Genomic DNA, 17,310 nt, shown 5'->3' with positions numbered 1-17,310 from the left:
AAACTGGTTGCAATGACGTCACTATGTCACGGTCAGGTTGTATACTGGTCGTATAAGGGATAGTTCTAAATGTACTGGGGGAGGGGTCAGGTCCAACTCAAGGTGTCATGAAAGAAAATGCATCCCCCTCCCCAATGTAGAAAGTATTTTCACATGACCCTCCCCTACTGTAAAAAAAAGAATCACACCACCCCCCTCATACTCATATACTTAACTCAAAATAATGTTTACAACCACAAATAACAATAACAGCAGCTATCCTCTGTTTATAAACGTGGATATTGTCTTTGGCACAGTCGATGCCAGGCAGGGCTACTGACCAGAAGGTTGAGGGTTAGCTGTCCTGCTACTGTGCCTTTCTAGAACATTTTAATTTTTTATTTAACCTTTATTTAACCAGGTAAGCTAGTTGAGAACAAGTTCTCATTTACAACTGCGACCTGGCCAAGAAAAAGCAAAGCATTGCGACACAAACAACAACACAGAGTTACACATGGAATAAACAAGCGTACAGTCAATAACACAATAGAAAAGTCTATATACAGTGTGTGCAAATGGCATGAGGAGGTAAGGCAATAAATAGGCCATAGTAGCAAAGTAATTACAATTTAGCAAATGAACACTGGAGTGATAGATGAGCAGATGGTGATGTGCAAGTAGAAATACTGGTGTGCAAAATAGCAGAAAAGTAAATAAAAACAATATCTGGATGAGGTAGGTAGATTGTGTGGGTTATTTACAGATGGGCTCTGTACAGCTGCAGCAATCGTTTAGTTTCTCAGATAGCTGATGTTTAAAGTTAGTGAGGGAAATATAAGTCTCCATCTTCAGCGATTTTTGCAATTCGTTCCAGTCATTGGCAGCAGAGAACTGGAAGGAAAGCAGGTGTTGGCTTTGGGGATGACCTGTGAGATATACCTGATGGAGCGGGTGCTACGGTTGGTGTTGTTATCATGACCAGCGAGCTGAGATAAGGCGGAGCTTTACCTAGCATAGACTTTTTGATGACCTGGAGCCAGTGGGTCTGGCGACGAATATGTAGCGAGGTTCAGCCGACAAGAGCATACAGGTCGCAGTGGTGGGTGGTATAAGGGGCTTTGGTGACAAAACGGATTGCACCGTGATAGACTGCATCCAGTTTGCTGAGTATTGGAAACTATTTGGTAAATGACATCGCTGAAGTCGAGGATCGGTAGGATAGTCAGTTTTACGAGGGTATGTTTGGCGGCGTGAGTGAACGAGGCTTTGTTGCGAAATAGAAAGCCGATTCTAGATTTAATTTTGGATTGGAGATGTTTAATATGAGTCTGGAAGGAGAGTTTACATTCTAGCCAGACACCTAGGTATTTGTAGTTGTCCACATATTCTGAGTCAGAACCATCCAGAGTAGTGATGCTAGTCGGGCGGGCGGGTGCGGGCAGCGAACGGTTGAAAAGCATTCACTTGGTTTTACTAACATTTAAGAGCAGTTGGAGGCCACGGAAGGAGTGTTGTATGGCATTGAAGCTTGTTTAGAGGTTAGTTAACACAGTATCCAAAGAAGGGCCAGATGTATACAGAATGGTGTTGTCTGCGTAGAGGTGGATCAGGGAATCACCTGCAGCAAGAGCGACATCGTTGATATATACAGAGAAAAGAGTGGGCCCAGAGAATTGAACCCTGTGGTACCCCCATAGAGACTGCCAGTGGTCCGGACAACAGGCCCTCCGATTTGACACACTGAACTCTGTCTGAGAAGTAGTTGGTGATGAAGACTGCTGCACAGTACTGTCTTTTATGATATCGTTTAGTACCTTGAGCGTGGCTGAGGTGCACCTGTGAGCAGCTCGAAAACCAGATTGCACAGCGGAGAAGGTATGGTGGGATTCAAAATGGTCAGTGATCTGTTAATTAACTTGGCTTTCAAAGACTTTAGAAAGGCAGGGCAGGATGGATATAGGTCTATAACAGTTTGGGTCTAGAGTGTCACCCCCTTTGAAGAGGGGGATGACCACGGCAGCTTTCCAATCTTTAGGGATCTCGGACGATAAGAAAGAGAGGTTGAACAGACTGATAATAGGGGTTGCAACAATGGCAGCGGATAATCTTAGAAAGAGAGGGTCCAGATTGTCTAACCCAGCTGATTTGTACGGGTCCAGGTTTTGCAGCTCTTTCAGAACATCTTCTATCTGGATTTGGGTGAAGGAGAAGCTTGGGAGGCTTGGGCAAGTAGCTGCGGGGGGTGCGGAGCTGTTGGCTGGGGTTGGGGTAGCCAGGAGGAAAGCATGGCCAGCCGTAGAGAAATGCTTTTTGAAATTCTCGATTATCGTGGATTTATCGGTGTTGAGAGTGTTACCTAGCCTTAGTGCAGTGGGCTATATAAACTGTCGAGAGTAGATCCACAACAGATCCAAATGGAATTAAATATTCTATTCACAGGGCTTTTGCGCCATTATTCAAATGACATTTTCACTGCTGTTTACAGCCTAGAGTAGAATGTTGTACTCGCTTGAAAACAATAATGCAATTATTCATTGCATTGTGGTGTTGTAGGCTAGTCTATGTAGGATAATTGTATTGTCCCAAAAACAAGAACAATATTGGAGCTGCATATCTTCACCGTTCTTTCTTGTGCCTCTCTGATTATATAAACTTTGAATGATTTTATGTGTGGTATGATGCTAGTTAGATCTTGCAGATCTGGACAAAAGACCCACCTACCACCTTTGTCACTATGAATGATGGATAGACCTTTAGACTGGTAGACTATATTGACCTGTGGTATAGTTATCGTGTGGAAAAGCACAGTGCATAAGGGAAGTACCAGCAGACCTTGACATAGGGGAGACCCATGCAAGCAGGTGAGGAAATTTTGAAATGATATAGTAAAACCTTCAAAAAGGTGAATGTAAACATGGAAAGAAATTCTCTACCCTCCTATGTTCCCAATAAAAAAAACACAACCCTCCCCATAGCAACAAAAAATGTTAGACAACCCCCCCTAGTTTGTTAATTGTTTACTAATAAACTAGTGAATGTGCTAGAAAGATCAACAACTACCTATCTAGCTAGTTGACTGCTGTGGCTAGACAAAAATTACTTGTTTTGAAAGTTAATTTTGAACATTCAATGAAACTGGGAAACGTCCATGGCCGGCATTGTTGTCACCTTAACTGCTACATAACTTCTGAGTGATAGGAAGCAAGATTCCCATCACCAATCAGTCTACATCACTGCACACACACCCATCATTACTACGACAACTAGCTTAGCCATGTCAGCAAATGACTGCTGTCTGAATATACAGTACATATCTGATTTGGTCACTTGTAACTTGCTGTTTGGACAGACAGTAGTCCAAAATGGATTTGAAAAGCAAAACTGATTTGAGCATTAAGGCCTGCAGTGTGAACAAGGCTTTAGAGACCATCTGGTTGTAATCTGCTTAAATGACCTCTTCTCAACAGGATAAACATGTTAACATTTTCATTAAATGTGTCAAATTTTACCCTGTGGGAGAGCCCACAGTTAATGTTGGACATATTCCAAATTCAATATCTACAGTAACTTGCATCTCAAATCCTTGCAATATTCTCCTCCATCGTCTCCATTTTCAAAAATTAAACTAAGCTTCATTCTTTCCATCCACTTTCTTCCCTCTAATAGTGTCATTATTAACCATGATCCAGACTCACTGGCTGCCATTGTTAGATATGCCCTCTCATAACCGGGTTCTCTTCCATTTTCCCCTCTGCTGAGTGATCACCTGTGACCTCCGATGCCTCACGTCTCTTACATCATGATTATGACTGAGTACTAGCGAATTATGGCCATTAATATTTATCCCAACAGAACTGAAGTGTCTATATTTAAACTGGGGCTCTCAATATTAATGCGCACGGGAGGTAGACGCTAAAACGTACGCACAGATATGCCCGCCGGCGTTGCAGTCAAGATGATTCCACAGGAGTTTGTGACATCATGCTACGAATGGAGTCGGCTCGCTGGAGTGGAAACTGTGGTGTCAGAGTTGTGTGGATTGTATTAACGTGACAGATTGAGAGTTGATGATGAAGGTGCTTAGTAGGAACTAATAAGTCATCTTTGAATCATGAAGGACCATATAAAATTGGGTAATTAAGATCTTGTTAGAGGAGTCAAGTTAATTTGAAGCCTAGTTCAGGAGGGACTATCCCATGTAACTTGAAGTACACTGAAACAACATATAGAATCAAACTTTTTTCAATTATTGTTGTCACTTGTCTCTGGAAATGCAGAAAATATTGGATCCACTTTTTGTACATTGGACCAAAAATGTGTACTTAGTGTCGATTTTGTGCCTAATTTCACACACTTGCATTTTGGTATTCATTCTGTTGTTGATAAGTAAAATAATTGTTTCTTAATTGTATTTCTGATTCTTAGCCTTACAGTAGAGGAGCACATCTACTTCTATGCCAGATTAAAGGGTCGAAGCCGTGATGAAGTGAAAACGGAGATGGACCAAATGATCAAGGATGTAGGGCTGCCGCACAAACGCAAGGAACTCGCCAAGAACCTGTCAGGTATGTGTGTGTGCCCGTGCAAATATTTGTGTCCTTGGGATCTATATGTATCGAGGGATTACAATCATGCACAAATGTTGTAGTAGCTCTCTACCCCAGCCACCACTTGTCAAACCGAGTGTATGTACGTACGTGCCTGTGTGTGCCTGTGGAAATGCACCTATGGATGTGTGTTAGGTGTATAATCCATTGTCTGGGGAGCAATAAATATCCTTGATAAATTGGCACCAGTCATGGGTTGCATGTGAACAAAATCCCTGAAATAGAACTTTCAAGGTACTTCTAGTCTGATACTTCCACAAACACATGACACATTCGCAACAGCTCCCAGTGTCATCGTCTTATGTAGCTGTCTGTCATATATCAATTTCACGCTGGACAAAAGACAATAAAACATGCTCACACACTCTGTCTGACACATGCACACATACATGACCAGTCTTACATCAAAACATATGGATTCCTCATAACCATGTAGACCTGTTGCATTGCACAATGTCTCATATCTACTGCTGAGATGTCTATCATGTCTACGGTAAAGTTTTTACACTGATGCACAATCAGGTTTCTTCACCATTTGTGTACCTGCTTGTTATAAGGGCTCAATAATGGTATGAGCAATACATGGAAGGTGTGATATTCACACTGGCAATAACACTGTAGCTATAAAAAGTAGAAATGTTACACGTATCGGTTTCATGTACTTGTTGTTCTATCTGCGACAAAATGTCAAACGGACCATTAGCTACATACCATGCCATTCTATGACACAGTATTTTCCCATCCTTATTGAGAAAGAGCCCTGGTGGTTTTGATTTCAACCAAAAACTTAACCTTTATGAAAAGAAAAAGCTGATAAACTGTAAGTGTTATCCTGAACACTCAAACACAGTAAAGGAAGAAATTGATCAGAATGAACAGCGATATACGCTTTTGAAATGTCAAAATCGATCAGCCCTATTCTTTGGTAAATTCTAGATTTAATTTCATTCTGTGGGTTCTCATTCCTTCCCTGTATTGATCAATAAGGTCATTGATTAGCTAGGAAGTCTACACACCTGGTTTTCAAACTCTCATTTAAAGGAAAGAAAAGAAAACCTGCAGAGGTTGATTTGGAATTGGGCCTGTATGTTCTCTGAAGGGCACATGAAGTCCTATCCTATTGGTACTTATTTCCCTATACCTATCCAATTTTTTACGGTCCACACAAGTGCTAGGGTGATTGGATCAGGGGTCATTTTGGAATTGGGATGTGTTTCCTTTGAAGGGGGCAGGAAGTGTGTCCTTTGAAAGGGGTAGAAAGTGACCAAACGTAAACTGTATCCTCAGGGGGAATGCAAAGGAAACTGTCGGTGGCCATCGCATTCGTGGGAGGATCCAACATCGTCATCCTGGATGAACCCACAGCAGGGGTGGACCCGTACGCCCGGAGAGGGATATGGGAACTTCTGTTGAAGTACAAAAAAGGTATGTGATCTGTCGGTCGAATTACAAATCCAATACCAAACCACTGTTGAGCTCCAGACTATAGACTATGTATGATGTTGTTTGGCGTGTTGACTTGAAGTATATTTATTATGGGTCTTATCTCTGAACACATTTCTAAGGTTACAGGAATACCCAGAGTTAAATACAACTAAAACATCCCAAGTGACAAAAAACAAATCAAGGTTGATAATTTGGCTGTAGGAGGGCCCTGTGATGCTTACAGTTGAAAAAAATGTAACATTTACTAAATTGCATCCTGTACAGATCCTAAACAAAAGTAAAAGCATGTCAAACATGATCTTACATGGTGCATCTCCTTAGACCCAGATGTATATCTTAGTAGTATTGTTGTGTGTCAGTATGATTATTGTGGCATCAGTAGCCTCTGAAACACTACAAACATGTCCAGTCATCTGAGACCACACTGGTCCCCTACACAAGCATGCTGTAAGCCATCCATGCAAGTACACAACTTGAAATATTTTTGGGGCATATTCTGTAAGATGTAGTGATTATGTAGACAATAAGGAACTGAGAAACAACATCTAGCCTGACGTAGAGGTAGTTTTGTAAGTGTTGCAAAAAAGGCAGTGATGGGATTAAAGGGTTGCTAAACTGAGACATAGGACCACATTCATCTATTGACAAGTTAGATTGTTTCCCTTCCAAATTCTGCAAATATGGCCATCAAATACTTTAAGACTAACTTTGATGTTCCCTCTACCCATCAAAAAAACAACATTAAATATAGTACAACAAAAAAAAGAAGTGGTTTACGAGTTCAGAATATTGCCATTGACGACCATTCATTTTATGGTAAAGTAAGATAAGAGGTTATCTCTCCAGGTTTAGCCAGAAAGAACAAACAAATATTACTAATAGTAAGTTAGAAAAAAATATATATATTATATGCTTTTGCTTTGGGCGGCAATGATGAAACTGTCTTCCCAGTCTACGGTATTGTCATGTAGACCAATAGTGATGACTAGATGACAGCGACAATAAGGCATCTGAGATGCATCCAATTCGATAACACAGTTAACACGCTCATTAATTGTTGACATTCAACTGCTTGTCACTTTGTAGCCCGCAATTTTGCTATTTGCCAAGGCTAGACAATGACTGAAAGGCAAGATATGGACATTATAATAACACATTTCCTACAGATGTCAAAGTGTTTAATGTGCATCGAGTGGCATTTCGTCCTTGCTATGTCATTAGCAGTGTTCTTTCTAATCAAGTCCGATTCAGAGCTTGAGATAACTCTCGTTTAATGAGAACATTCACATCCATAATAGTTAAGTGAGTCATACTGTATCAGGTCTTATTGGCACCACAATGTTGATAATGGTGCTAAAGTTGATCACTGGAACAAATTGCATTGAGAGTGTATTTGTTTGAAACCAAAACCAAGGTGATATATTGCATTTTTTAGACAAAGTGCTGTTTCTAGACAAAGTATGCAGAGAATGTCCATGTTTCGGGTTGTTTGAACTGCTATTGGTTCTGCTGTTATACTTTTGTTGTTTGTCTTTCTGACAGGATAAAACCATTAAACAGTTTACATTATCGTCTGAAAAAGGGAAGTGCTTTAAGGCTGAAACTTAAGATAAGCTTGAGTAACTCAGACTTTTGGTTAAGTTACAGGTTTCAGCCCTTAAATCTTGATTGTTCAAAGTATTTCATTGATAAGGACGTATATTATATTGTTATGCTAATTGTTTTACTAGGAAATTGTATCTTATTCTCAAAGGTTCCCATTGGTCAGTCTCAGTGATATTGATAGTGAGAAATTGACGACTTTCACACAGTTCTTTTGAAGTAGCCTTACTTGTAACTGTAGATAGTTAATTAGAAAGTACATTCTATTTTCTATGTTCAATAGGCACTAATGTTGTCCTTATGGGCCTCTTTCTCATGTAGACATTTGGGTCCTCAGAATACATACCATGTTCGCTTTTAGTTATTCCTCAGAAGATCTCTTACACTCTGTAGAAGATCTTTGCTTATCTATGAGCTTCTTTGTTTTCTTCAAAAAACATATGGGGGATTTAATACATTCCAGTTAAACTTGTGCTGAGAGCACTTGACATTCCCCTATATGAATTGTAGATGTGTTAAAGAGCGACTGCCTTTAAAAAGCAACAAATCCCTTTGAAAACGGCTTAGGTGGCAGCGATATGAGTCAGAAACAGTTATTCTAGTGTCAAAATTGACTACAAAGTGTTAAGAGGATAATGTTGGTCATAAAGTCAGTCTTGTCTTAAACAGAGTTTGGAACATCTGTCCGTCACAACGGGGGGGGTATGATATTTATGCTCTGTAACTTTCTCACTCATCATTATCATTATTCACGATTATCTGTGATCATGTTAGCATCCACATTAATGTAGTAGTAAAAGTGACTCCAAAATGACACAATACATTATATACCATTCAATTCTATTGATCACAACATAATCCAAAACCGAAACAAATTGCAAATGCACAAGCGGGATGTAGTCACGAGTGATGTAGTCATTGTGTGATGTAGTCACAAGCGGGATGTAGTTACAAGTGTGACGTAGTCACAAGTCTGATGTAGTCATTGTGTGATAGAAATATGGGTACAAATAATACACTTTTGACTACTTTAATGAACTATAAGGGAATTTCTCCAAATACATATGAAGCCTTCAAACTATATACATAAAGTGATTTAATTTCTAAACAGTAAATAATATACTGTATGTATGAAAATACCCTCAAATAAAAGGTGTACTGTCACCTCATATGAAACATTTGATCTCAAATCCAAGATTTTGGAGTATAGAGCCAAATAAAAAAAATATCTTTCCAAATAAATATGGAGGGGAGTGTAAATATCGGTATACATACAGCAGGGGTTCTTAAACTCTGTCAGCCTGGGACCCAAATTAGAAATTCTGTGTTTTCCTGGGATCCAAGCTTAGGAAAATATGCAACTATACGTAAATATCGGTACATTTATTGCCCTTATGCCCAAAAAATGCAATATAGACAAAAACAAATAACAATGAAATACCCAGAAATATATTTTCATGTTTATTTTTCCCCATTAAAAACACTCTTACATACCTGTCCAGGTTGGAACTGTTGCTGTTAAAATACAACAAATAATTTAATTCTGAACTGGAATAAACGGATGAATCACATCACACAGATGTATAACAGAACACACACACACACACACACAGGCCTTTTGATCGTGCAACTCTAAGTAACAGTAACAGTAACAGTGGCTTACTGTACATCTTACTGTATAAATTATTCTTGATATAAAGTCTAGGTTGGAACTGTTGCTCTTAAAATACATATTTTTTATTCTGAACTGGAATAAACTGATTGATCACATCACACAGACGTAGACCAGAAAACACACACATACACACAGTCCTAATGAGAGGTGTGTGGCTGGTTGAAGTTTTCAACAAGCAGGTCTATTCTGGGCTGTTTTTGACAGTGTAACACTGAGGTCATGCTCAGCATTGACACTGTTTCTGTACTTGTTCTTTAAGTATGTCAGAGTTAAGAACCCTGACTCGCATAGGTACAGTGGGGCAAAAAAAGTATTTAGTCAGCCACCAATTGTGCAAGTTCTCCCACTTAAAAAGATGAGAGAGGCCTGTAATTTTCATCATAGGTACACTTCAACTATGACAGACAAAATGAGAGAAAAAAATCCAAAAATCACATTGTAGGATTTTTAATGAATTTATTTACAAATTATGGTGGAAAATAAGTATTTGGTCACCAAAAAACAAGCAAGATTTCTGGCTCTCACAGACCTGCAACTTCTTCTTTAAGAGGGTCCTCCGTCCTCCACTCGTTACCTGTATTAATGGCACCTGTTTGAACTTGTTATCAGTATAAAAGACACCTGTCCACAACCTCGAACAGTCACACTCCAAACTCCACTATAGCCAAGACCAAAGAGCTGTCAAAGGACACCAGAAACAAAATTGTAGACCTGCACCAGGCTGGGAAGACTGAATCTGCAATAGGTAAGCAGCTTGGTTTGAAGAAATCAACTGTGGGAGCAAATATTAGAAAATGGAAGACATACAAGACCACTGATAATCTCCCTCGATCTGGGGCTCCACGCAAGATCTCACCCTGTGAGGTCAAAATGATCACAAGAACGGTGAGCAAAAATCCCAGAAACACACGGGGGGACCTAGTGAATGACCTGCAGAGAGCTGGGAGCAAAGTAACAAAGCCTACCATCAGTAACACACTACACCGCCAGGGACTCAAATCCTGCAGTGCCAGACGTGTCGCCCTGCTTAAGCCAGTACATGTCCAGGCCCGTCTGAAGTTTGCTAGAGAGCATTTGGATGATCCAGAAGAAGATTGGGAGAATGTCATACGGTCAGATGAAACCAAAATATAACATTTTGGTAAAAACTCAACTCGTCGTGTTTGGAGGACAAAGAATGCTGAGTTGCATCCAAAGAACACCATACATACTGTGAAGCATGGGGGTGGAAACATCATGCTTTGGGACTGTTTTTCTGCAAAGGGACCAGGACGACTGATCCGTGTAAAGGAAAGAATGAACGGGGCCATGTATCGTGAGATTTTCAGTGAAAACCTCCTTCCATCAGCAAGGGCATTGAAGATGAAACGTGGCTGGGTCTTTCAGCATGACAATGATCCCAAACACACCGCCCGGGCAACGAAGGAGTGGCTTCGTAAGAAGCATTTCAAGGTCCTGGAGTGGCCTAGCCAGTCTCCAGATCTCAACCCCATAGAAAATCTTTGGAGGGAGTTGAAAGTCCGTGTTGCCCAGCAACAACCCCAAAACATCACTGCTCTAGAGGAGATCTGCATGGAGGAATGGGCCAAAATACCAGCAACAGTGTGTGAAAACCTTGTGAAGACTTACAGAAAACGTTTGACCTCTGTCATTGCCAACAAAGGGTATAAAACAAGGTATTGAGATAAACTTTTGTTTTTGACCAAATACTTATTTTCCACCATAATTTGCAAATAAATTCATTAAAAATCCTGCAATGTGATTTTCTGGATTTTTTTTCTTCTCATTTTGTCTGTCATAGTTGAAGTGTACCTATAATGAAAATTACAGGACTCTCTCATCATTTTAAGTGGGAGAACTTGCACAATTGGTGGCTGACTAAATACTTTTTTGCCCCACTGTATGTGGTGTCAAACTGGATAGGAACATCTACTACTTCTCAGTCAGGCAGGGGACTGCTTCCTGCTGCAGATGAGCAACCCAGAACTGTGTGAGTGTTTATCTCAAAAAGCATCTTGCTTCAATCAGTTTATTCCAGTTCAGAATCGAAATTATTACTTGTAACAGCAACAGATCCAACCTAGACTTGTTTTCAACAATAATGTACAGTAAGCCTGATAATTCTTCAACATCTGTACTGTTTCTTGGGGTTGCACTATCAGTAGCTAGTTAGGTTGCTTTGGCTAACGTTAGCTATTGCCTCTGTAACGTTACAAGGCCAGGGGATGGTTTAAAAGAGAAACTCACATCTACTACTATGAGAGTTAGTACTCCGTTATTTCTGCTTATTATCACCTGTTATAAAATGACAACAATGCCATGCTAGTTGACTTACTTTTACACTTTCGAAGCACTGTTTCCTGAAATATTCGGCCCCATTCTGAAAGAACTCCCTGGGTTTACCGTCATGTTGTGCAAGGATGTTTGGTCAGGATGTGTCGTTTTTATTAATTTGTTCGTTTTGAGAGACTAATTACTAAGCACTTCCACACACAAAACACAGTGTGGGCGATCCTCGTTATTTCTCAAAGTTTATATGAAAGAGACAACAAGTCATCACTGTATTTGCGCTTGAGCTCAGTCAGAACACGTAGCTAGCATTGGTTCATTTCTTGACAGCGGTGAGTCACCGGCGAGTGGGAATGACAAGTCAGTGGCTGACAGCGCGTCGCAGCGTGTGTCGCGGAGTGATCTTCAAGAAAACTGCAGAAGAGATCCGGTAAACGGCGAAGAACGCGGGCATCTCCCTCTCACACTCGCGCAGCTGCCAAACTGAGCAGAGACTGTTGATAAGCAGAGAGCGCACTGAATCGAGAGCGCAGCTGCCCTTGGTCAAATCAATTCCAGTAATTCATTATATAATTATACATTTACGTAGCGACCCACCATTAACAGGTCCTTTGGGTCGCGACCCGTACTTTAAGAAATGCTTGTATACAGTATAAACAGTAAGTATATTAGCTATGTACACATAGGTGCCTTGAACTGAGAGAGATTAGAGTTTGACTGTAGTGGAGGTGTGGCAAGAGAGACTCCACACTATTGTGCTCTAACTCAACACTCTCAAAACACTAAGAAACCCTATCCTTCCAACTCATCTTTAACTTCCATCTTATCTCAATTAAAATGTTGTATCTAGATGGGATAAACAGAACGTTTACTGAGCATTCTCTTTATGTACAGCCTGTTTGAAGTAAAATAATTAGACAACCTCAAAACTATGTACAAGTAATGATTCTAAACATAGACCCTTTAATGGGCATCAATTAGTGAAGAGCTGCTGAGGAGTGTGTTGAATGTCAGTCTTAGTGGCTTCGTAATAAAAATAGCTGTATTGACATGCAACACTTCAGGCAGGTTATCAGTTTCTCATTTAATGAAACAGGTAAAGTTCAGGTATAGAAAGTGCCCACATTATTGATCTAGTTAGGATGGAATACATATTAGAAACATTGTCATTCCTTCTCCTCAGACCTCTCCCAGACCTCACCTTGTCAAGTTTGATGCTTGAGTAGTACAGGGTTTGGACTTGACTAGACAAGTGTAGAGGGTTGAGGAGGATGGGTGACGATGGACTGGTTTAGAGTTTAGGTGATAGGTGACGTCTGAAGAGGAGTGAAAATGTTCAGAATATGAATTCTGTAAATTAGGGTCCAGCCTTAGCAAGGCAGTACTATGTGCTTCCTTCAGCCTAAGTATACCCACCTCAATTTTCTTGTCAATGAACAATATCTTGCTGCTGTTAAAGTGTATGAAAGTCTAAATCCCTCCATTTGATGTAGGCCTACAAGAAAAGCAGGATTTTAGATCTCCGGCACTATGTTGTATGCAGTCACAGCACAGGAGATTTACCTGCATAATCCACTACTTTGATCTATCACTTTGTGTTGTAATGCACCACAACACACCATCAATCAGTATACCTTTGTGGACTGCACACCAAACAAACACATTTATTTTACTCCCACCTTCCATCATGCAGTGTTTTTATTATTTCTCCCTGTAAACCAATGCAATCTCTTGAAATCAACAGTGAGCACGAACAGCCATGCAAAATTAGCCACGTCAGTAGTAACAAATCACATGGGACTGCCCACATGAAAAAATACTACAGTACTTACTATATAATTCTGTAGTATACTGTAGAATGCTATACTACACACTGTAATATACCTCGATCATATGTAGTACATACTGTACTATAGAATGTTGTAGAATACTGTAGAGTACTATAGAAAAAATGCAGTATTAACTGCAAAAAAACTCTGCAGTAAATACTACAGTAATGTCTGCAAAACACTACTCTTTTTTTTACTAAATAGTACAGCATTTTATTTGCATATAACCTGCCCATTCCCCTTCCCTATATCCCAATTTGTTCCACCAAGAAGTGAGAAACTAACTGTACATGCCAAGTATAGACCATATATCGTGTGCCCTATAGGTTACAGAAAAGAGCAGAAGCTCTGAACAATCCGTTCAGACTCCAGTGCAACCTACCTACAGGTTGTTGAACATTTTGCTCTTTTAGTATTTCTAAAAGAGCAAGAAAAAAAGCCTCCACTTCTATGTCAAAGATAATAAAACAAAAACACGATACTAAATATATCAGTCATGTCGGCAAAAACACTACAGTAATTACTAAAGTATGTACTACAGTTTTCTTTTACTGTAGTATTTATTCTATAGTTAACAGTAAATACTACAGCATACTACAGTATACTAAAGTAAATCCTGCAGTATTCACTCGTGTTTTGCTAACTTTTGTTTGCAAAAACACAAGTGAATACTAAAGAAAGTCCGCAAAAACACTACAGTGAATACTATAGCATTCCATAGTATATTGTATTTTTTTATTTGGGTTTCTGCCACACTCCTCCCAGTCTCCTCATCTCCCCCTTCAAAGATCATCACTTTTCCAATTCACATGGAAAGCGCATTCCGTCACAATTGGAGCCACCTCACATCATCATCAGGGGGCATTGGTTTGGGACAGCATTACACTAGATAGGAAAATAGTGTTTGAGCAGTTGCTGACTAACTGTGAATAACTTTAGCTGGTTAACTGTGGTGAGGAACAAGTCACTTATTTACAGTTAGTTAGCTACTGCATCGCTTTTTGCAAGCAAACACACTGCTACCTCCAAACCTAATAATGTGGCTCCACTAATGTTTATATTTCGACCATCTTTCTTCCTCTTTCCATGTGTATTCATCTGCTTGTTTGAATATTTTCAGAGTCCCATAAGATTTTAGTGAGATACTCAATCGGCATCTTGGCCATGGTAGTTAAGGTTAAAATCAAATCCAATCAAGGTTTATTGGTTGTGTATACAGATGTGATAGATGTTATAGCAGGTGCAGCAAAATGTTTGTTACTAGCTCCTAACAATGCAGTAAAATGTCAAACAAGTAAACAAAACAAAAAAAAACTTAAATATATATACAGTGGGGGAAAAAAGTATTTAGTCAGCCACCAATTGTGCAAGTTCTCCCACTTAAAAAGATGAGAGAGGCCTGTAATTTTCATCATAGGTACACTTCAACTATGACAGACAAAATTAGAGAGAAAAAAATTGTAGGAAATCACATTGTAGGATTTTTAATGAATTTATTTGCAAATTCTGGTGGAAAATAAGTATTTTATCAATAACAAAAGTGGATCTCAATACTTTGTTATATACCCTTTGTTGGCAATGACAGAGGTCAAACGTTTTCTGTAAGTCTTCGCAAGGTTTTCACACACTGTTGCTGGGATTTTGGCCCATTCCTCCATGCAGATCTCCTCTAGAGCAGTGATGTTTTGGGGCTGTTGCTGGGCAACACGGACTTTCAACTCCCTCCAAAGATGTTCTATGGGGTTGAGATCTGGAGACTGGCTAGGCCACTCCAGGACCTTGAAATGCTTCTTACGAAGCCACTCCTTCGTTGCCCGGGCGGTGTGTTTGGGATCATTGTCATGCTGAAAGACCCAGCCACATTTCATCTTCAATGTCCTTGCTGATGGAAGGAGGTTTTCACTCAAAATCTCACGATACATGGCCCCATTCATTATTCCCTTTACAGTCGTCCTGGTCCCTTTGCAGAAAAACAGCCCCAAAGCATGATGTTTCCACCCCCATGCTTCACAGTAGGTATGGTGTTCTTTGGATGCAACTCAGCATTCTTTGTCCTCCAAACACGACGAGTTGAGTTTTTAACAAAAAGTTATATTTTGGTTTCATATGACATTCTCCCAATCTTCTTCTGGATCATCCAAATGCTCTCTAGCAAACTTCAGACGGGCCTGGACATGTACTGGCTTAAGCAGGGGGACACGTCTGGTACTGCAGGATTTGAGTCCCTGGCGGCGTAGTGTGTTACTGATGGTAGGCTTTGTTACTTTGGTCCCAGCACTCTGCAGGTCATTCACTAGGTCCCCCCGTGTGGTTCTGGGATTTTTGTGATCATTTTGACCCCACGAGGTGAGATTTTGCGTGGAGCCCCAGATCGAGGGAGATTATCAGTGGTCTTTGTATGTCTTCCATTTCCTAATAATTGCTCCCACAGTTGATTTCTTCAAACCAAGCTGCTTACCTATTTCAGTCTTCCCAGCCTGGTGCAGGTCTACAATTTTGTTTCTGGTGTCCTTTGACAGCTCTTTGGTCTTGGCCATAGTGGAGTTTGGAGTGTGACTGTTCGAGGTTGTGGACAGGTGTCTTTTATACTGATAACAAGTTCAAACAGGTGCCATTAATACAGGTAACGAGTGGAGGACAGAGGAGCCTCTTAAAGAAGAAGTTACAGGTCTGTGAGAGACAGAAATCTTGCTTGTTTGTAGGTGACCAAATACTTATTTTCCACCATAATTTGCAAATAAATTCATAAAAAATCTTACAATGTGATTTTTTGATTTTTTTCTCTCATTTTGTCTGTCATAGTTGAAGTGTACCTATGATGAAAATTACAGGCCTCTCTCATCTTTTTAAGTGGGAGAACTTGCACATTTGGTGGCTGACTAAATACCTTTTTGCCCCACTGTATATATATTATCAAGAAACCTCAGAACGAATCCAATTAACAACCCAAATGGTACTGTGAAAGTAATCCAAATGCAATCTATATGTACTTTGAATGAATTTACAGAAGATATACTAAGAATGATATGTAGAACAGTAGATATACAGTAGAATTTAGTGCATTAGGAAATTATACAGACCACTTAACTTATTCCACATTTTGTTACTTTACAGCCTTATTCTAAATTTATTTTATTTTATTATCCCCCTCATCAATCTACACACCAATACCCCATTATGACGAAGCATAATACCCCATTATCCATCTTGACGAAGCATAAACCGTTTTTTGGAATTTTTTGCAAAGTTATTAAAAATAAAATGTTGAAATATCACATTTAAGTATTCAGTATCACATTTAAGTACTTTCAGTACTTTTTTGAAGCACCTTACAGCGATTACAGCCTCAAGTCTTCTCGGGTATGACGCTACAAGCTTGACACACCTGTGTTTGGGGAGTTTCTCCCATTCTTCTCTGAAAATCCTATCAAACTCTTTCAGGTTGGATGGAGAGCATCGCTGCACAGCTATTTTCAGGTCCCTCCAGAGACGTTCGTACGCGTCAAGTCTGGGCTCTGGCTGGACCTCTCAAGGACATTCAGAGATGTCTCAATCCTGACTAGTCTCCCAGTCCCTGCAGCTGAAAAACATCCCCACAGCATGATACTGCCACCACCATGGTTCACCGTAGGGATGCTGCCAGGTTTCCTCCAGACATGGCACATTCAAGCCAAAGAGTTCAATCTTGGTTTCATCAGACCAGAGAATCTTGTTTCTCATGGTCTGAGGGTCTTTAGATGCTTTTGGCAAATTCCAAGCGGGCTGTCATATGCCTTTTACTGAGGAGTGGCTTCCGGCTGGCCGCTCTTCCATAAAGGCCCGATTGGTGGAGTACTGCAGAGATGGTTGTCCTTCTGGAAGATCCTCCCATCTACACGGAGGA

General features: G+C 40.1%; 1 protein-coding gene across 2 annotated transcripts in view; it reads left to right on the top strand.

The window, feature by feature from the left end:
• LOC109896499 (phospholipid-transporting ATPase ABCA1-like) overlaps positions 1-17,310 on the top strand; it is a 296,174-nt gene that overhangs the window by 121,086 nt on the left and 157,778 nt on the right. For both annotated transcript variants that reach the window (XM_031832341.1, XM_031832340.1), the window contains exons 21-22: positions 4,405-4,544; positions 5,874-6,011. In XM_031832341.1, coding sequence (XP_031688201.1) covers positions 4,405-4,544; positions 5,874-6,011 — 278 coding nt within the window. The remainder of the gene's footprint in view (positions 1-4,404; positions 4,545-5,873; positions 6,012-17,310) is intronic.

This window comes from Oncorhynchus kisutch, linkage group LG9, assembly GCF_002021735.2.
Source record: "Oncorhynchus kisutch isolate 150728-3 linkage group LG9, Okis_V2, whole genome shotgun sequence".
Lineage (NCBI taxonomy): Eukaryota > Metazoa > Chordata > Actinopteri > Salmoniformes > Salmonidae > Oncorhynchus > Oncorhynchus kisutch.
Note: the sequence above shows the minus strand (reverse complement) of the source record. Positions and strands in the feature narration are given on the sequence as shown.